The sequence below is a fragment of the Apium graveolens genome, chromosome 1, assembly GCF_009905375.1.
Source record: "Apium graveolens cultivar Ventura chromosome 1, ASM990537v1, whole genome shotgun sequence".
NCBI lineage: Eukaryota > Viridiplantae > Streptophyta > Magnoliopsida > Apiales > Apiaceae > Apium > Apium graveolens.
The window spans coordinates 150,530,006-150,551,715 of record NC_133647.1 but is presented as its reverse complement, the minus strand read 5'-3'; the positions used below and the strand labels follow the sequence as shown (position 1 = coordinate 150,551,715).

Genomic DNA, 21,710 nt, shown 5'->3' with positions numbered 1-21,710 from the left:
GGCCCTTGATGGGGCCTAACCGGGCTTTTTTCGGGCCGGATCGGATCGGGTCGGGCTTTTTCTAATTTAAATTGGATCGAGTTTTATTAGAGATTCCGAAGACTACATATGTTAGCAACTAGATCATCGTAAAATGTATGAGTTTACATGGAATATTTTATGAAAACATTACTTCGTTGAAAATATTTAAGTTCGGCAAAAAATAAACATGTGTATAGAATAATATGTTTTATCATTATTATCCAAATATAGATAATATATTTACTATATCTTCTTTCATTATTTATGCAATTAAGTATATAAATAATATTATTAATCATAAATATGTAAATATATATGTGTTTAAAGTATTATTTATATTTATAGTAAATGTGAATTTATAAATATATAAGAAAATGTATTAGAATAATCAGATTTTAACCGGGATTTTTCGGGTTTTTAATCGGGTCGGGCCGGGCCGAAACCCGGATTTTTAACCGGGCCGGACTTTGCCTAAAAATATAGGACCCATAAAGGCCCTAAGCCCGAACAGGGACCGGACCAGATTTTGACCGGGTCAGGTTTGACCGGATCGGGCCGGGCCGGGCCAGTTTATGACTCCTCGCAAAAGTCTGAATCCAAAAATTTATTCCAAACCACCTCGAAAACCGAAAAAAAAACACAAATAAAGAAAAAAAGAGGCAAACGTAACGTCCGTGCTTCAAAAATTCCAAAATTCTCCGTCTCAGCTCCTCTGTTTCAGTAAAGGTAGTTCTGTATCTATACCTGTATCTATTCATGGCGAAACCTCGCGCTTCTAGAAGAATCCTCGACTCTTACCCCGTCAAGCCCCTCAACAAGCTCGTTCGCCGTAAGTCACTTATATCATATATGTCTCAATTAATTTCATTTAATTGATTGATTTATTTGTTTCTGTTAATATTTGTAACTGATTAGACGACGTCGTTTTGATAATTACAGCAGGCGATTGTGTGTTGATGAGGCCAATTGAGCCTTCTAAGCCCTCGTATGTAGCGAGAGTTGAGAGAATTGAATCGGATAGTAGAGGCTTGAATGTTAGGGTTTATGTACGCTGGTATTATCGTCCCGAAGAATCGTTAGGTGGTCGTAGACAGTTTCATGGCTCCAAAGAGGTGTTTTTATCGGACCATTTCGATTATCAAAGTGCCGATACTATTGAGGGATTTTGTAATGTTCATACTTTTAAGAGTTATACTAAGCTTGAGGCTGTTGGAAATGAGGATTTCTTTTGTCGGTTCGATTATAATTCTACTACGGGGTCGTTTAACCCCGATCGCGTTGCTGTGTATGCTGATTTTGTTAATTCGTTGTTTTTGATGTGAAAATGTTTTGCATTGCGATTGTTTGTTGTTGTAATTGGTACTGATTGTGTGGATCGTTTTATGGATAGGTATTGTAAATGTGAAATGCCGTATAATCCTGATGACTTGATGGTTCAATGCGAAGACTGCAGTGATTGGTAAGTTAATAAATGTTTTCTTGTGCGTAGGTATGAGTTTAGTAAGTAGGTACCTGTGTTTTGTTACATTGTTCGGTATCATTTTTGGTTGGCCTTCATGCAGAGTTCTTGTTTGAGCAAAATTTGTGATCATTATTTAATTTTAATTGTTTTAAGCTGACATTATTTTGATTGCAAGCGTTTAAATTAATAGGGGACCTGGCTAAGTGGTTTGGCATTAGCAACTGACTTGATTGATCACGGTCATAAAAATTAAAGGTTCGAAGTTGCTGGAAGAGTTATATTAGGATATGTGAAGTTTTGAACTGAACTAACAAGTGTCTCGAGCCAATTCTATACAACAAAACAATATTCACAGTTTTTTCTTTTTGCCATTACTATGTAATATTACTATTTTGCTAGACGCCATGATTCATTTGCTTTTTATTTGAATATTTCATGGTTTAAATATTTTTTTTATTTTTAGTTTGGATGCAAAATTTTATTAAATTTATTATTTCCATTAAATTTCTTGTTATTAATTCATGATGAATACATCATCCTTGTACTTGGATTCAATATCTATTTATTTCTTTGGTTTCTTTTACATAAAAATTTTAAACATGAGGCAGAAATTTGATCCTTTTTAATGAAGAGTAGAATCTGGTACTTTAGTATGACTTGTATTGTTTGTTTAGAGACCGAATACTTGTAAAGTCTATTTTTTGTTCAGATAATGGAATTATGATTTTTACATGTGGTGATGTTTTCTATCTAAAGAGGATATATATATATATATATATATATATATATGTAACACTAAATTAATTATTATACATACGAGCAAACAAGGAGCCAAAAAAAAGTGACTTGCATAGTTCTCCGAGTAACTGTTGATCCGGTTCCCTATGGCAGTGCCTAGACCGGTGTGGCACACTCAAGTGGCTGCATAGTTGGACCTAAGAATATATAGTTGAAAGTTAAAACCCTTGTTGCAAATTATTCTCAGTACAAAAAAAATTTTAAAGTGTCAATTATTGTATTGTAGAGTTTTTTTAATATATTTTATATTGTGATTTAGGTTTCATCCTAAATGTATTGACATGACTATTGAGGATGCTCAGAAGATTGAACACTTCTTCTGTCAAAATTGTTTATCTGAAGCGCAGAACAAGTTGCAAAATTCACATGCTAGTTCCAGGCCCTCTGATACAAAGGTAAAAGCGGTTATTACTAGTAAATTAATATTTTCTAATTCAATTTTGAGTTGAATTAAAAGAAATTAATTAATATTTATACTGATTATATATTTACTTATATATTACCTGTATCAGTCTGATAACTTGGGTAAAAATTTGAAGTTGCTTGCTCGAGTCTATAACAATTTCTGGATTTGCTAATTAGTTGGTGACTAGTTGATGATTTAACAACCATGCTAATGATACTTCTGACATACTATTAGTGATCGTTTATATTTTAATTTTTCTGAGTTACTTATTTGTACTGTTATTTAAAAATCTCTGGAATTATATATATATTCAACTTGGATTGTCCTAGTTATCATGTCTGAGTATTTTTCCCTATGACGTTATATAGTTGAGTTCCATCGATCATTATGCAAGATTTTATAAAAATCTGACTCATCTCCAGATTAGGTAAATAGTTAAGGATGCCTGTAGTTAAATCTAAGTTATAGTTTAATCTTGTTAAAAACAAGTATTAGTAATGCAAGCGAGCTCTGACCTAGCATTGTCCTAGGAATGAGTTGGCACTAAACTGAGTCTCAGGATGGTACAAATTAGTCTTCGCACTTAGTAGAAGATTTTTAAGGAAAGGTTCCATGGATAAAATGATAAAATTAAAATAGACTTGAGGTTATGGATAGTAATTTGCTTCTTTGAGTTATCCTGCATATTGGGTCCAATATTTACATTGTCATTTTAATTTCACGTTACTGTTAAAACCTTTTATAAATTGTACCACATTAATTATTGTTTGGATGTTTTAGGTGGAAACCAAACGCCGAAGGAGATGATGACATTCTGGAGGTGTCCCTTTTGACATTCTGATCGAAAACTACTTGGATGCTTGAACTGTTGGCATCACAAACAAGGTGCTGGAAAAAGAAGCTTTATGTTCAAAGTATTATCAGTGTTTTTCAGTGTCGGTTTTATCTGATGGACAGTTCATCAATGATGTGTTTAGTGGTTTGTAATTACCTATGTAATATATAGCCTTTTTTTGTTTTGTGGCTTGTTTATGTAGAGTACTCCAGAGTCTTTATCTTTGACTTCTACTAGAGCAATATACTTTTAAAGAGTTTTTTTCTTGTACATATGATTTTGTGGACCAAGTATATAATTATATTAAGGAGTCTTCTCTTATTTAAGGTTATGGAATCAGTGCCTACTAGAAGTGATTGCAGTAGTTTCATGTCTATAGCTTAAAAGGTGATCACAGTCAAGTTAGATAGATATTACATACTTTGAAAGAATGATGAAGAATTGAAGCCGGTTTGAAAGAAATCCACAATAGAATAAATTATTAACTAATGCAAAAAATCTATCAGTGATGTATTCATGTAGATATATTTTGTAAGGATTTTTTTTTGACAAATATATTTTGTAAGAATAAAATATGAAGAAATGGAGATGGATTTAAAACACACTCAGAGAGCCGCCGGAAGAACCGGTGATCATTTCAAATATATGTTGAAAAAGCCTACACTGTTATTTGAATGTACTTAAATTCTATAAAAATACAATGATCTCTTGGATGTTTACCTTACATATATATATATATATATATATATATATATATATATATATATATCAGGTATGTATATAAGTTATAAGTTTAAGATTTCTACAAGTATGCGTGTTTGTGAAGGTGGATTAAATACAAAACACCCTTTGTTTCTTCTGCATGCACGATCAATATAATTGACGGGAAAATGGTTCTTAAAATGCACTTGTGCAATTCAACACTTTTTGGTATCTTGGTACCTCGCCCGCTTCCTTTACTGGATGTCGATAGTTCAATCCAAGGTGGGTGTGTGACTGTGTAAGTTGTAACTAATAAAACTACTCATGCAGTAATGCATATCTCGTCCGGGAAAGCTTAGAATAAGTTATAAAAGCATACCACAGAAAAGAATTATTTTAGGATAAAACTCATTTTGATTGATGATTAAATCAAATTGTCTTGTTGGATATTATAATTGCGGTACTGGGAAACTCTTGCTAGCTGCTATAGTCTGAGCAATGTCCTCTGTAGCAGACATACAGTTCCATTGATTAGGGCAAAGTACGAGGAACATAAATTTGCAACCTCATGCCAGCATTGGTTGAGAAACAACAATGCATATGTGAATATCCATTTTATGAACTTACAATACGAAGCATCAAGCAATATTGCACGTCTCTTAAGAAAACATTGAATACTATGGTAGTGCCTACATGCTAAAAAATTTAAATGAGTCAAAAGATATATATAAACACGTACGCGTGCACAGAACAATAGAAAAGTATAGTTTTTTGTTGGTAGTAGTTGGCAAGTCCTCAATATAAATTTCCTCCAACACTGGTGCAGATGAATATAGCAAGATCGTATATAAACCTAACTCTTCAAATTAGGTAAATATTTAAGGATGCTTGTAGTTAAATTTAACTTATTGATCAATCTCATAGAAATCTAGTATTATCAATGCAAGGAAGCTCTGACCTAGTGTTTGTTCCAGGAATGAGTTAGCACTGAATTGAGCCTTAGGGTTGGTACAAGATGGTCTTCGCACGTAGCAGAAGGTTTTGAAGGAATGTTTCCATGGATTAAATTATATAAAAGTTGAGGTTATGTATAGCAGTAATTTGTTTCTTTGTAGATATCATGCATAAATAGGGTCGAATTTTTACATTGTCATTTTCATTTCACCTACTGTGTAGTAACTTTTTATAAAGCGCAAGACATTAATAATTGTTTGGATGTTTTACTGTAGTAGCAGTGTAGGATGTTGATTACAATCCTTTCATGTGTTAGCTTAAAATGTGATCACGGTATAGTAGATATACGTACAACAAAGATGGAAGAATGATGAAGAATGGAGCCGGTTTGTAAGCAATTATCAGTTAAAGCAAAACCAACTACTAGTGGTTTATGTCAGATATGTTTTGTAACAAATACAATGGAATGGAGATGAACCTGAAAAACAGTCGGGCGCGCAGCTGCCGGAGGAATTGGTGATCATTTCAAATATATGTTGGAAAAGCATACAGTACTGTTATTGAATGTACCCAAGAGTGAAGGGTGTTTGTTGTGGTCTGTTTTGGTGGTTTATATTATCGGCTTACGACGGTTTGTTCAATCGTACGATTAAAAAACACTGTTGAAGAGTATAAGAACCCATTAGGGTAATATCAACAAGTGAACCAAACGGATTTCTTCCGACAATTACATATAACGACTGGTTATTTATGTTAGGTCCCGTATCCAAATACAGGGCCGGCGAATGTATTTGTGTTTATTTTTGATCTATTTAGCGAAATCCTATAATTAAAAGATAGATTTGAAACAGTAAAGTACATAATACGATATTGTAGGTAAATATTGTTTTATTTTAAAGATAAATACCCAAAAATTTGCTTACACCAAGAAATAGAAAAGATTTAATGCAAACTATCACTCTAAAAGTTAAAGCTATTATCAATGGATAATCAATACAATCTATAAAAGTAATAACTAATAAGTGTTTATAAATGCGTAAGTTTTTATGACGTGTAGAAAATTGGGCTATACTTCTCCTTATAAAACCTTATAAATATCGAACCAATTTTTGTTGAAATAAATTCAGCAGAGCTTCGTTAAAACTTTTGAAGAAGAAATTTTCAAATTTAATTTGATTTAATGGATATATAGACTTGATAGTTTGATTAGAAAGATAGGCTTCATGCTGAATGTAAGTCCAAGAAAAAGGAAGTAGATGGTGCTCCTTTGTCCCTTTGCTAGGGTTATAGCTCGACTTCATTCTTGTTACAATACTAAGACTCGACTACCATGTACTATAGCAGCTTACCTTAGCATTTTATTACTTTTTGAAGCTAAGACTCGACCAATGAAGCCTCGGAGAAGTTAAGACTCGACTATAATCTTTCTGGCATACTTGCCTTAGTCATTTTCTCCATTAACATACTAAGCTCAACAATATAATTCTTGGAAAGCTAAGACTCGACCAAAATACCTTGTATAGCCGCCATTACCTTAATCGTTTCGCCATTGCAAGTTAAGACTCGACTAAAGGCACTCTTGAGAGCAAAGACTCGACTTGTGTTTTCTTGTATGCATTAATACTCGACAAAACTCCGAAGGTAAAGATAAGCCTCGACACAATCACCTTGTATAGCCACCTTTGCCTTATACAAAACATCAACTAATTTTAAGGCTCGACTATTTTACCTTTTATTGTTGAAAGCTCGAGTACTTTTACCTAGTACATGTACTTGGTCAATTTCTAAGAATCATAAAGTTAAGGCTCGACTTTAGTGCTTTGTATAAGAAATTTGGAATATTTTCCACCCCTTAAACCAAATCTCTGTAAGTCCTAAGCTATAGTCTTCTGTATTTTCAGTTCTTCAATTATTATAATCTTCAGGTCTTCATAATTAGATTATCTAACATTGTGTGTGATTATGACTATCACTTAACAGTTCTTCTAATGATAATACCTAGTTTTCTTTCACGTATCAGTGATGTCTAGTGCAAATTGTCTGGTTCAGAGACGACTAGTTCCGCTCTCAAGCCTTCAGATTATAAACTCTGTGAAGTCTTCCACCTTCGCATATCAGTTTCACTTAGAATTTTTTGGGTCTTTACACTAATCTTAAAAACTGTTTTGAATGCCTTCAAGCATATTACTCTATTGTCTGAACATATTAATGAACTTCATACGGTCTTCTGTCGATGACTTTCTCGCTGCATTTCCCAAGATTATTTATATATACCCAATCTTCATTCTCAACTGAATCTAGTGGATCATAGGATTATTTTCAAGTCCTTATTCTATGTTGAGTTATCCAAACCAATATTGTTGAGATAATACATTCAGGTTCAATCTTGCTCAATAATCTCCCCTATTTGACTGTTAGAATTGATAGTCAAATAACAATGGAGAAGCAATAATTTGGAGGATTACTCAACTAACTCTATCTTCAAAAATAGATCTTCAATTAGCTTTCTGACATTCTACTATGGACTTGTAAATAAAGATATCTTATACTTTCTTCATCTTCAATAGACTTTCAACTTCAGAAGAAAACCGATTCCTCCCTTCCTTAAGTGAAGTTGCAGATAAATATGTGTTACAGATCTCCTTATATCTCCCTTTCAGGTGAAACCTTCCAGATGAGACATTAAGCTGCTTCTAAAATACTTCTTCAATCTTCAGATCTTACTATAGAATACCAAGAGATTTTTTTTTAATTTATAACCAACAATCTCTCACCCTAAGGTGAAGAACTCCCTTTAGAGAAATAACTCTTCCTCTTAGAAAAGCCTGGGTAGGACTAGGTACACGCTGCTTATAGTTTTTGACAGAATTCTTGTGAAAGGGAAATATGTTCTCATGAAAAAGTACATCCCAAAAAATGAAAATCTATTTGGTTAAGAGATTCAACAATCTGTAACCAATTTTTGCAGGGTAACCTAGAAATACAGTTGGTACACCTCTATGGAAAAACTTATCAGGGGTGTTTTTAGGATTGGATGGAAATGCAAGACACCCACAAATTTTAAAGTAATTATAAGTGAGGAGTTGTCATGTAAACATTCGTATTTATTTTTTATCAATAACAAGATCAAGCGCTTATTAATACACCAAAAGCAGTTGGACACCCCAACAATCCCCCCAATAACTGCTAGTACTAACAATTCCCCTGTTAGGAGACAATGGTTACAAAACATGCCTTTTGCATAAATATCATAAATATGTACGACAGTGAGAATACAACACATGACCTTCTCTGATGCCATTTGTTAGAATCAAGTGCTTACTAATGCACCAAAAGCAACTACTTTTGGAGAAGACACACCAATAATCTTTATAGTGTAGCAATCAACGCCACTCCGCGTTCATGAAATTCCAATATCAACAACATAAGTTTTAATATAGGGAGATAGTGGACACCTTGACAGTAAGCAATTGCTGAACTAACAACAAATTATACTTGACTAAGGGCACACACATAACCTTCTAGAGTTCCAGATTAGTATTAATATTTATAGTTCACATATAAGTAACCACAATATTGTCTCCAGTTGGCAGAGTAATAGTTAGAGTTTTAGATAATATCATCACATGTGTAATGTATGCAGTGGCACCAGAATCAATGATCTAGGAGTTGTTATCTCAATGAGCTAAGTTGCAGGAGACCATCCCTGAAAGTTGATTGTTCAGCTCCTCTTCAGTGTCTAAACCTTTGTCTTGTGTTATTTGAGGCACTATTTTAACTAGTTGTTCCAAATGTTGAGGTGTGAACAGTTAACAACTTGCATTTGGAGCAAAAAAATTGGCAACCATGACTTTGTGTGAAAATTATCCTTTCTTTGTTCAAGTAGATTGGTTAACTAGCATGTTTAAAACAATGGTACTAATGGTGTGTAGCAGTGTCCACCGAGAGGATGGTAATAAGGTTATAAATTATATTAATTTACTAGTAGTAATGATTATTAATAAATGAATATATAAAATGTATATTAATTGTAAACTATATTTTGTATTTAGATTGTGGGTCAGGGAGTTAGCGGATCGCTGCAGATTTTTTTAGTACAATAGTTACGATATTAGAGGTACATATTATGTCTCCTTTTTATTCAGTGCTACTCCTCCGAAAAATTAAATATCTTTGATTCATTCAATTTCATATCTTGTTCATTCCGTTAATATTATTTGATCATTTTGACTTCCGAAAATTATTTTAAAACTTGTTTGAAAAATTTTAAATATTCGTTTCTCTGGTTTTCAAAAATTATTTATGACACCCTATGTTTTCGAAATTTGAATTATTTGCCTCAGTTTATTTTTAATTTTGCGAGAATATTTTATTTGAACCCTTAGTGATATAGGGTATACCGAGTTAACCCGCTGTAGGGGTACTACATCCATGTGATTGCGGCACCAGTGACATGACACTTTCGTAACACTGTGATTGGTCACGACTTATCCTTATGTTAGCTCTTGGGAAGAGCTTTTGGCCATTTGATATTTATTCAGGATACGTGTGTGCACCCAGAGTTTGATTTATGATTTGATTTACGGTGACGTTGTAAATGGTGTGCATTTATCCATTTTGTTGCACGCATTAGGTGTTTTTGTATATGTTCTGATCTCGGTATGAAATATCCTAACCCCTCGTTGTTTTAGCCATACTTATTTTCAAAAATATTGTTTTATTATAAATTGTGAAATATACATTTCTGATATTCTGTTTTATAAACTGCATTCCAAATCTGTATTGAGCATTTGGCTCGTGCCGTATTCTTTTTCTGGAAGGTGCTTAGGGGGATATGGGACTGTGTTATGGAGAGCTATCCCTTTAGTTCGTTATTAGGATTTCATACTTCTATCATAAGTTAGAATTAATTATTTATTAAAAATTTTAGAATTTATATTATTGGTTTGAACTATTTAGAGATTTAATAAATTACTTTGAGATTTTTAGACTGTTTAAATTTTTATTTAGGGAATATGTTAGTGATCTATTTGCAGGTTTATGGAATTTAAGTAATATCTCCTTCTATTTGATGAAAGGGGTGTTACAGTGATGGAGGGAATAAGAGAGGCAAACCACCTAGGAGTAATTAGGGTGGATGCGATATTATTGGCTCTAGTAGTGTTTCAAAGTCCACTAACCAAATAACAGATTTATGAGGTGGAAGAACTGGAAGTAGAGAAAAATAACAAGCCTATAAGAATGCTTACAAAATAAATGACTATAATTGTGACTACTACAATTGAAAAGCAAATTCTGACAGTAAAAAATGTTGATGATGAGCAGGCTGAAAGGGTGATAGAAGCTGGTACCAAAGCTAGTCAATTCTTATAAATTCTCTGAAGTACAAAGGGAGAAATACAAATCTACACTATAAAGATCCCAAACTTGTAGCATTTGATGTTAAAACAACTAGAAGAGTGTTTGAAAGAGATTGTCCAGATGTTGATATTGAACAAATCAGGCAGTTGAAAGAAAATTTCAAATTTCCAAAAGCTGAAACTGCAAATACTGATGTTGATTTAATATCTACTGATATCCCAAAGGCGGAAAGACCTTAGAAGAAAGGAATACTGATCAAAGATGTCAGTCAATCTTCAGTTGATGAAATACCAGATTTTAGGTTTCAAGCCATCTTAAATGATGATAGAAGATATAAAAAGGAAAGAAGATTGGTGAATTCCAAAGCTTAATCTGAAATCTTCAAATGTTGATTCGAAGGTCTCAACCACTAACAGAGCTCAAGTTGAATACATTCCAGTAAAAGCTGATGAAATCTTGAAATCAACCTCTGATATTACTCATGTTGAGATCACAAAGGTAAAAGCTGATGCCTCTATCAGACCAACCTATGATACTACTCATGTTGGAAGACAGATAAGAGCTAAAAGTCTAAGGTTCAAGAGAATACCTAAGCCTTCCTAGCCTAAATTTAAAGTGAACAATGACACTGGTTACATTATGTACAAAAAGATCGGAATGGGCAAGATTTAGTATAATTATTTAACTGAATATATTTCTTTAAAACCTATATATAGATGAAAAGGCATCAGACTTTGAAGAAAAGAAAAAGCTTCTGTGAAAAGGCAAGAGACCCGCTCCTCATAAATACACTGGTCTAATCAATAATATTTACAGTAGATGTACTCAAGGTAGAGAAACTGGTCATAGGGGTGGTCTTGGTCATAAGAAGGCTGCAAACATGAGATACTTTAAGAATAAAAGACACAAATTCAATGACTGGAATTGATAAAGATGTGAAGTTTCAGGATCTAAAGAAGATTATCTCTGTTTAGGTTGTTCTTGATGAATTTAATGGTGACAAGCCCAAAGATTTTTTTATACTTTCTTGTTTCTGGCAAATGACTTGGGATATTACAAGAACAAATGCTAAACAAATCATGGTAAGAACTTGAATACCTTTTATGCATGCTTACTGTCAAATATTCAAATACTGAAAGGTGGTACAAGTTCTTAAAAAACCCCGTACATGAGAAGTAGAGATGTATTTCAAAGTCTAAGTCCATTCTAAAGTACATACTGAAGGACAACTCAATTGTTGATATGCCTAAGAGGGGAGCACAACTAATTGAACAGTTTGGTTCCAAACTAATTTCTTTCAGTCCTGATGCAAAAGATTATGGGTTGATTCAACTAGATGATTTGAATTTCAGCAGATATAAAATTTCTGATTTAAAGGCTGCTATCTATTAGATTGAAGAATCTTCGCAAGAGTTCAAGGACATTGATCAAATGATGGAAATGTATTTGAACATAGCTGAAGAGAACTTACTCAGACCATTCTTTAATGAGGCTAAATGTTACTCAAGAATTCAAGACTGAAGTTAAAGTCTGATACACTGTTAGATATATTTGATAATGTCATATGTAAAATGATTTGTGTTTAGTTTTCGGATCTTACATAACAGGACAGATCAATACTTAACTGGAAATCAACACTTATACTGAAGACAGAACTTAAGATATCAGAACTTAAGTTATCAGAACTTAAGGTTCAGAAGATATTTATTAAGAGATAATATCAGGACTTAAGATGCCTTTCAGATAAGGCAGGCGGCTGATTGAAAGAAAAGAAGATTGAGACTAAGACAGAAAGAATTATGCATGAAGAAGGAATTCTATGAAGAATAGAAAACTTGGAAGAAAAGATAACTAGTTGATATATTTTAGGAAGCAGAATTATATTCCATATCAATTAGAAGATTATCTTGTAACTGTGTAGTATATAAATACAGGCATAGAGTTTACACTATAAGTGTTACGATTATCGAAGTTATTATTCTTTGTAACTCTAGCAGCTCTCGTGATAATTTGTTCATCACTTAGAGAGAACAGTTCCATATTGTAATATAGTTTATTGTGTTGAATAAAATCTATTTTCTGTTACTTGAGTTCTTATATTCGATTTGATTGTGCTAAACACTGTATTCAACCCCCTTCTACAGTGTGTGTGACCTAACAAGTGGTATCAGAGCCTTCTGTTAACACACAAACAGTTTAAGATCCAAAATCAATCATGTCTGAAGAAGAAACTCCAACCAAGCCCACCAAAACTGAAGATCCTCCAAAAACTGTAACTCATAGTCGATATGAGACTATAAGAGTTCCTATGTTGAAACCTTCTGAGTATTCCATATGGAAAGTGAAGATGGCTATGTTTCTGGAAGCTACAGATCCAGAATATCTCGACAGGATTTATGAAGGACCACATATGCCAACCAAACTCTCTGTGGAAGTTGCAGATCAGCCAGCAAAGTCTGTACCAAAGGAGAAAAGTGATTACACTGCTGAAGATATCCCATCAATTGCAAAGGATCCAAAGGTAAGACACTTGCTGCATAGTGCCATAGACAATGTCATGTCAAACAGGGTAATTAACTGCAAGACTACAAAAGAGATATGGGATGCTTTGGAAACAAGGTGTCAGGGAATTGATTCAATCAAAAAGAATAGGAAGACAATACTCACTCAAGAGTATGAGCACTTTGACTCAAAGCCTGATGAGTCATTAACTGATTTATATGACAGATTTGTCAAACTCTTGAATGATTTGTCACTAGTTGACAAAGAGTATGATATTGAAGATTCAAATCTTAAATTCCTGTTAGCTCTTCCTGAAAGATGGGATTTGAAGGCCACAATAATAAGAGACAACTATAATCTTGATGAAACAACTCTTGATAAAATTTATGGGATGCTCAAGACTCATGAACTTGAGATGGAACAAAGAAGCAAGAGGAATGGAAGAAAGTCAAGAACAATTGCCTTTGTGGCTGAGGAGGAAAGTCCCAAAGTAGCTGCCTCTAGAAAAGGCAAGGAAAAAGCTCTCATCACAAAGTCTGATACTGAGTCATCAAGTTCTGATAGTGATGATGACTCAGAAACTGAAAGTATACCTGAGATGGACCATGATGAGGAGATGATGAAGCTGTATGCTCTTATGATGAAAGGGATCACAAAGATTGCGTACAAAAAATTCAGGAGAGGAAAGAAGTTTTCCAGGAAAGGTGCAAGTTCTGAAAAGAAAGGTTTCAGAAAATCTGAAGGTAAAGGAGGAAAGTCTGACAGAGGAGATTACTCAAATGTTAAATGCTACAACTGTGGTGAGAAAGGCCACATATCTCCAGATTGCAGAAAAGGGAAAAGTGACAAAGGAAAGGCTCTTGTCACAAAGAAGAAAAGCTGGTCAGATGCTTCAGATTCTGAGGATGAGGAAAACTATGCCTTGATGGCGAATGCTGATAGCAGTTCTGATACTGTTGACTTAAAGGTACCTCAAACTACTTATGCCTTTCATACTGATGATATAACTGAGTTGAGAAGATATCTTAAAACCATGTTCATTAGTTATAAAGATCAAACTTTAACATGTGAAAGATTAATTTCTGAAAATCTTGCTTATAAAAAGAGGAATGATTATTTAGAAAAGGAGTTAGTCATGTTCCATCAAACTCAGAAAGATAGAGATGATGCCTTTAATGTTAGGGATGAAGTGTTAAAAATGAATGAATCTCTAAAAACTGAGTTAGAAAAGGAAAGAGAAATTATCAGGACTTGGACTAACTCTGGTAAAGCAACTCAGGATATTCTTAGTAGTGGAAACTGGAAAGAGGGCTTAGGTTATGGAGATGGTAAGAACAGTAAGGGAACTGTAGAAACTGAGCCTATAGTTGTTAAACAAAAACCAAAGGTAAATCCTGTTAAGTTTGTAACTGCAAAGTCTGATATTGATAAATCAGAAGTTAAGGAGAAAATAACTTCTGACAAACCTAAACAGGATAAGCCAACTGAAGTTAACATAGGCTTAATGACAAAGAAGCAGCTTAAGCATAAGCTGAAAGACGTTAAGAATGTAAACAAGGTAAAGCCACCTAGGAAAAATAGGAATGAAAAGGAAGGTGTGAACAAAAGTAACAATTATAAGCCTGTTCCTAATGCTCCTAGAAAAACATGTCATAACTGTGGAAATTCTAACCATCTGACTTCTTTTTGCAGGAAGAATAAGAATATAAACTCCTTACCTTCAAAATCAGGAGTTAAGAGTCAGTCTGTTAGATATAAGCCACAAAATCCTTGTTTTCATTGTGGTAGTTTATGGCATTCTATTTATACTTGTAAGGAATATCATAGTTTGTACTATGATTATTATCAAATAAAACCTTCTATAAAGAAAGTTAGCATTATTCCTTCTAGTGTAAGTTCTGATGCAAAGTCTGATATTGCAAATTATAATAATAAAACTGTTAACATAAACTCTGATGCTAAATCCGCTGCAAATGTTAACAAACTTAAAAAGGCCAAAGGATCCAAGCAAGTCTGGGTCCTTAAAACTAATCATTAGTGGTCTTTGTAATTGCAAGGCAACAGGAAGAACATCCTAGTTCTAGACAGTGGATGTTCAGGACATATGACTGGAAATAAAGCCCTGCTATCAGACTTTGTGGAGAAAGCTGGCCCAGGTGTTTCTTATGGAGATGGCAACATTGGAAAAACTCTGGGATATGGCAATATCAATCTTGGGAATGTCATCATTGAAAAAGTAGCTATGGTCTCAGGACTTAAACACAATCTGCTGAGTATAAGTCAAATCTGTGACGGAGGTTATAATGTGGATTTCTTTGAAGAACACTGTGAAGTTATAAGTAATTCTACAGGAAAAGTTGTTCTAAAAGGATACATGCATGGTAACATTTATGAAGCCAAGCTTTCAACAAGTACTGATGGTTCTACAATCTGTCTGTTGAGTAGAGCATCAATTGAAGAAAGCCGAGATTGGCGCAAGAAACTCTCTCATTTAAATTTCAACAATATAAATTAACTAGTCAAGAAAGATCTCGTGAGAGGATTGTCAAAATCAGTATTTGCTCCTGATTGCCTTTGTGATTCATGTCAGAAGGCAAAACAAAGAAAATCTTCATTTAAGAGCAAGACTGAATCATCAATTCTTGAGCCTTATCACGTACTACATGTTGATCTATTTAGTCCAGTTAATGTCTTGTCTATTGCAAAGAAGAAATATGCTATGGTCATAGTGGATGAGTTCACCAGATACACATGGGTGTATATCTTGCACACAAAAAGTGAAATTGCATCTATCTTGATTGATCATATCAAGCAACTGGATAAATTGGTCAAAGATTCTGTGAAGATCATAAGAAGTGATAATGGTACTGAGTTCAAGAATTTGATCATGGAAGAGTTCTGCAAAGACCATGGAATAAAGCAGGAATTTTCTGCTCCTGGAACTCCACAACAAAATGGAGTTGTTGAAAGAAAGAATAGAATTCTTATTGAAGTTGCACGAACTATGCTTGGTGAAGCAAAGTTGCCAACCTACTTTTGGGCTGAAGCTGTGGAGACTGCTTATTTTACTCAGAATGCAACACTCATTAACAAGCATGGAAAAACACCATATGAGATGGTGAAGAAAAAGAAGCCAAAACTGAAGTATTTTCATGTATATGGATGCAAGTGTTTTGTTCTTAAGACTCATCCCGAACAGCTATCCAAATTTGATCTAAAAGCTGATGAAGGAATTTTTGTTGGATATCCACTTTCCACAAAAGCCTTCAGAGTCTACAATTTAAGAACAAGGGTTGTCATGGAATCTATCAATGTCTCTTTTGATGACAAGAAGATTACTGGACTTGAAGATTTCAAAAATCATGATCAACTGAGATTTGAAAATGAAGTTTTAAATTTTGATTCTGTAAATCCTGATACTGCAAACTCTGATGGATTAAACTCTGATGTTATTGAAACTGTGGTGACTACGCCTAAGGAGAATGCACCCGTGCAGAGGGAGCATACTGAAGATCCAACCACATCTCAAGAAGCATCATAACCTACAACAGGCTCTTCAAGTTCTGATGGGCCAAGTTCTGATAATTCTGGAAACTCATGTTCTGATATTTCTGGAAACTCAAATAATGAAGAATCCAACTCAGAGAGCATAATTTCAGGGGGAGCATCAGAAAATGTTGATGGAGACAGCATGGATCATGGGGGAGCATCCAGTTCTAGAGAAAACCTTCCATCTGCAAGGAAGTGGACTAAATCACATACACCTGACTTAAATTATTGGAAATCCTGATGCAGGTGTCCGAACTAGAACAGCTACATCAAATGAATGTCTTTATCATTCTTTTCTTTCTCAGAATAAACCAAAGAAAGTGGAAGAAGCTCTTCAAGATGCTGATTGGGTGTAAGCAATGCAAGAAGAGTTAAATAAATTTGAAAGAAATAAAGTCTAGACCCTAGTGCCAAGACCAAGGAACAGATCAGTTGTTGGTACAAAATGGGTGTTCAGAAACAAAACTGATAGTGATGGCATAATTACAAGGAACAAAGCAAGGCTTGTTGCAAAAGGATACTCTCAACAGGAGGGAATTGATTATGATGAAACATTTGCACCAGTTGCTAGATTGGAAGCCATAAGAATATTTTTGGCTTATGCTGCTCACAAGAAGTTTAAAGTCTTTCAAATGGATGTGAAAAGTGCTTATCATGTATGCTACATGTCTTTGTGCAAGATTTCAAGAAGATCCAAGAAAACCTCACTTAACAGCTGTGAAAAGAATTTTCAAGTATCTTAAGGGTACAACTAATCTGGGATTGTGGTATCCTAGAGAATCAGACTTTAAGCTAATAGGTTACTCAGATGCAGATTTTGCAGGATGCAAAATTGACAAGAAAAGCACAAGTGGAAGCTGCCAATTACTTGGGACATATTGGTTTCTTGGTTTAGCAAGAAACAGAAGTCAATTTCCACATCAACTGCAGAAGCATAATACTTTGCTGCAGAAAGCTATTGTGCACAGATTCTTTGGATGAAGAATCAGTTACTGGATTATGGGTTAGAATTTTCTAAAATCCCTATTTACTGTGATAATCAAAGTGCTATTGCTATGACAGATAATCCAGTGCAGCACTCAATGACAAAGCACATCAGCATTAGGTACCACTTTATAAGGGAACATGTGGATGAAGGTACATTGGAATTGCATTTTGTTCCTACAGATCAACAACTAGCATATATCTTCACAAAACCACTGTGTGAAGCTACTTTTACAAGATTGGTAAATGAACTTGGAATGGTTTCAGGTTCTTTCTCTAAATCTGCTTAGTTTATGTTCTGATATATCAGACTTTATGATCAGTATTTACAGATATTACTATTTTTGTGTATTCTGTGCTTAAATTGAAAATTACTTAAGGGCTGATTGTTGTCTGATGTGAAATTCTAAACTCTGATAGTGATATGAATATTTTTGTGACTATTCAATCCAATGAGGATAACTGTGCTAGATGTTGACCTAGTAATCTTTAATATACTAAAGATCCCATGTTTGAAGTAATCATTTATGTGGAAATCTATTAACACAAGCAAATTCTGATATTGAGCTTAGTTAAGTTTACTTTGTGTATCTTATTACTAAGTCAAAAACTAGAATAGTGCTTCTTATTTGTTAAGTTCTGATGTTAATAAATCTGGTGAATGTACTAAGTGCTGATAAGCCTCACTTATCAAAAGAAAAAGAAAAGAAATAAAAATCAGGTACTCCTTTGAGATGTAGAGTAAAAAATATGGAAGGAAAGACCCAAGTGCATTGCTGGTATTAAGTAATATGCATTAGAAAAGCAAAATAAAATTTTCTTGCTGACTTTTCACACTCTATGATTACTGGAGAAATACTCTGATAACAACATAAATTCTGATAAGCAGTCGTGACTCACTTACACTGGGAAGCCACTGTAAAATAGAATTTCAAAAGATGCATAAAATGAGCACAACATAGTTGAGGTGGACTCATGCATGAACTCATTCTAAAGTAGACTTCAGAATAATGACAGATTTTAAGTTAAGTTCTTAGTTATGCCTTATTTCTAAGATGTATTGAAGTGAATAAGACTTTACTCTTTGTCTGATAATTAGCTTAATGCACATACTTACACTCCATATGAATAATGAAAATTACTGTGGTGATCAATGTTATTTTAGATGAACAGTTTATGTGTCAGATTGCATAAATTCCGAGGACAAGTTCTGATGGAAGTTTTGATGATTAAGTTCTGATGAAACCATATCAGTATTTGTGTGAACAATTACAGGAATACACATTCACTTTTCGAGTTAAGGAGCCATATTCTGATGACTTTTAAATCCTGATAAAAATCAAGCTTTGATGCTGTCGTGACAGTATTTATTTACTTGGTTTATTTTTGGTCATTACTTGAACGATAATATTTTTACAGAATATTGGTTAATGTGAGATAAAACAGTCATAATCATTGTGGGTTAGTGGTTAACGTGTATGTCCTGAAAAACTGCATGTGCATGGTAATTATTGCTTATTTTACGTGCCCATTAACTCTCATTCGAACCGTTTACTGACTGTTCAAATGGTGCCAGGTTGAAAGTGTATCACATGCTTCAAAAATATGACTGTTGAGTGGAGAAAGTATATATATTACTGCATTGAGTACAAGGCACCTTCAAGGTCAACACTCAATAACTCATGACAAGGTGAACAAAATTCAGGAAGCTCTAATCCAACAAGATATGAATGTGAAACTTGAAAAAAACAGATTTTCAAGCCAGCCTTTGACAGAATTGCCTACATTGAGAAAACTCAGGAGAAGCAACAAGCTCAAACTGAAGAAATTCTGCAGAATCAGGCTTCTCACCAAAGTCAACTCAATGAGATCCAATCCTCAGTGGAATTGCTTGTCTCTCTTCTATTACCTGCTGATGCCAAAAAGGGGGAGAAAGTGATTAAGTCCAAATGCAAATCTATTCAGACACTGAAAGGAAAGGATGATGGAAATGATGACCAGGGAAACTCTAATAAGGGTAGAGGTCAAGGTCAAGGCAAAGGACTTTCATCAAGTAAAGCTAGAATTAAAAGTCAAGGAACAAGTTCTGATACCGGGAGAAGAATAAGTTCTGATACTGGTAAAAGGATAAGTTCTGGTGGATATCTAAAACTTGATGAAGAAATTTCAAAGCAGTTATTTCTTAAAGAAAATCCAAGAATGGACTTTGAGAGTCTAAAGGAAGAAGAAGCTAGACTCAAAGCAGAAGGTGTCAAGACAAAATCTGAAGCTTCTGTTGCTGAATTTTTTTCCCAAAACCTAATGGTATTGTGATAAAGGAAAGAACAAGTACTGAGGCAACCAAGATCAAATCACAAATGGAAATTGATCCAAGGTCCAAGGGAAAAGAAAAAGTTGATGAACCTGTAAAGGTTTATATGCCAGTCATGGATGAAGAAATAATTGATGAAGCAGATGCTAATCTTACTCTGATGCATAAGAAGATTTTTCAAACAACCTCTGACATGGCTCATGTTGTTCAGAGTCAAGATTTAGTAAGTTCTAATATAACAGTGAAGCAAGCAACCTCTGACATAGCTCAAGTTGGCTTGATATCAGATGATAAGGAAAAGGAAACCTTTGACATTGCCCATGTTAAACCTTCAAAAATACTCCTACCAGGATTCACCAAAGCTAAACAGGCTCAACCTTTGAAGACTACAACAAGTGGTTTTGAAGCAAGAGTTGTTACAGGAAAGGAAGCAAGAGATAAATCTGGGTTGGGTAGTTCTGATGAAAGAAGAGTACATAACACTACCAATGATCCAACTTCCTTAAGTGAACCAGGTGTTGGAGCAACTCCTGAAAGATTGAATCGACTTGAATCTGTACAAATGGTTTATCATACCTTCTTGAAAGAACATATCTTGTTATATTTTATGACAGATGGAAGGGTATACCAGATTAAGAAAAATGCTATACCACTGAAGTATTTTGAAGAACTGGAACATGTTCTATTCCTACTTCAAGTGAAAGACAGATTAACAGACAGTGATGCAGGGTATTTACAGTCTCAAATTCAAAGACAGAAGTAGCTTTATTCTGTAAAGTCTGACAGCACATATTGTCCCAAGTACAGAGATCACAAGGGTGATATTGTCGATATGAAGCCTAACTCTGCTAGGATTATAACTACTTTTCTGGGTTATAAGGCTGTGGAATTTAATCTAGAGTCTGACAGGCATATCTGATTAGACTAGATCAGGAGATAAGAAAGGCTAAGATAAATGATCTCAGAGCAGCTATTTTTCTAACTGGAGAAGATACAGCTGAATTGATAAATGCTAAAAGGAGGATGGTCAATGAACTTGAATATGCAGAGAGATGTTTGTTGAAGAACTATCTCAGGACAACTCCTGATATCAAAGAGATCAGAAGAAATTGAAAGTTGAAGCCAAGTCAAAGATCTACAACTACTTAAATTCTGAAGTTTATACAGACTGAAGTGGTTATCAAAAGTTAAAGTTGGTAAAGCTAAAATGACTATAAGTTGTAGTTATCTAGTCAAATTCTCATGCATTTGTACTTAATATTTTTGACATCATCAAATATCTGTTGAACTTGTATTTTATGCTAATTTACAATTTGGGGGAGATTGTTAGATATATTTGATAATGTCATGTGTAATATGATTTGTGTTTAGTTTTCAGATCTTACATAACAGGACAGATCAATACTTAACTGGAAATCAACACTTATACTGAAGACATAACTTAAGATATCAGAACTTAAGTTATCAGAACTTAAGGTTCAGAAGATATTTATCAGGAGATAATATCAGGACTTAAGATGACTTTCAGATAAGGCAGACGGCTGATTGAAAGGAAAGAAGATCGAGACTAAGACAGAAAGATTTATGAATGAAGAAGAAATTCTATGAAGAATAGAAAACTTGGAAGAAAAGATAACTAGTTGATATATTTTAGGAAGCAGAATTATATTCCATATCAATTAGAAGATTATCTTGTAACTGTCTAGTATATAAACACAGGCATAGAGTTTACACTATAAGTGTTACGATTATCGAAGTTATTATTCTTTGTAACTCTAGCAGCTCTCGTGATAATTTGTTCATCACTGAGAGAGGACAGTTCCAT

The 21,710-nt window shown here is 34.0% G+C and overlaps 1 protein-coding gene across 1 annotated transcript; it reads left to right on the top strand.

The window, feature by feature from the left end:
- The first annotated feature begins 658 nt into the window (after positions 1 to 658).
- Positions 659 to 3,853, top strand: LOC141668143 (chromatin remodeling protein SHL-like). Its single transcript, XM_074474847.1, has 5 exons — positions 659 to 850; positions 961 to 1,306; positions 1,412 to 1,480; positions 2,541 to 2,676; positions 3,468 to 3,853. The coding sequence occupies exons 1-5, from the start codon at positions 778 to 780 to the stop codon at positions 3,492 to 3,494; spliced, it is 651 nt and encodes a 216-aa protein (XP_074330948.1). The 5' UTR covers positions 659 to 777; the 3' UTR covers positions 3,495 to 3,853.
- Positions 3,854 to 21,710: the final 17,857 nt, after the last annotated feature.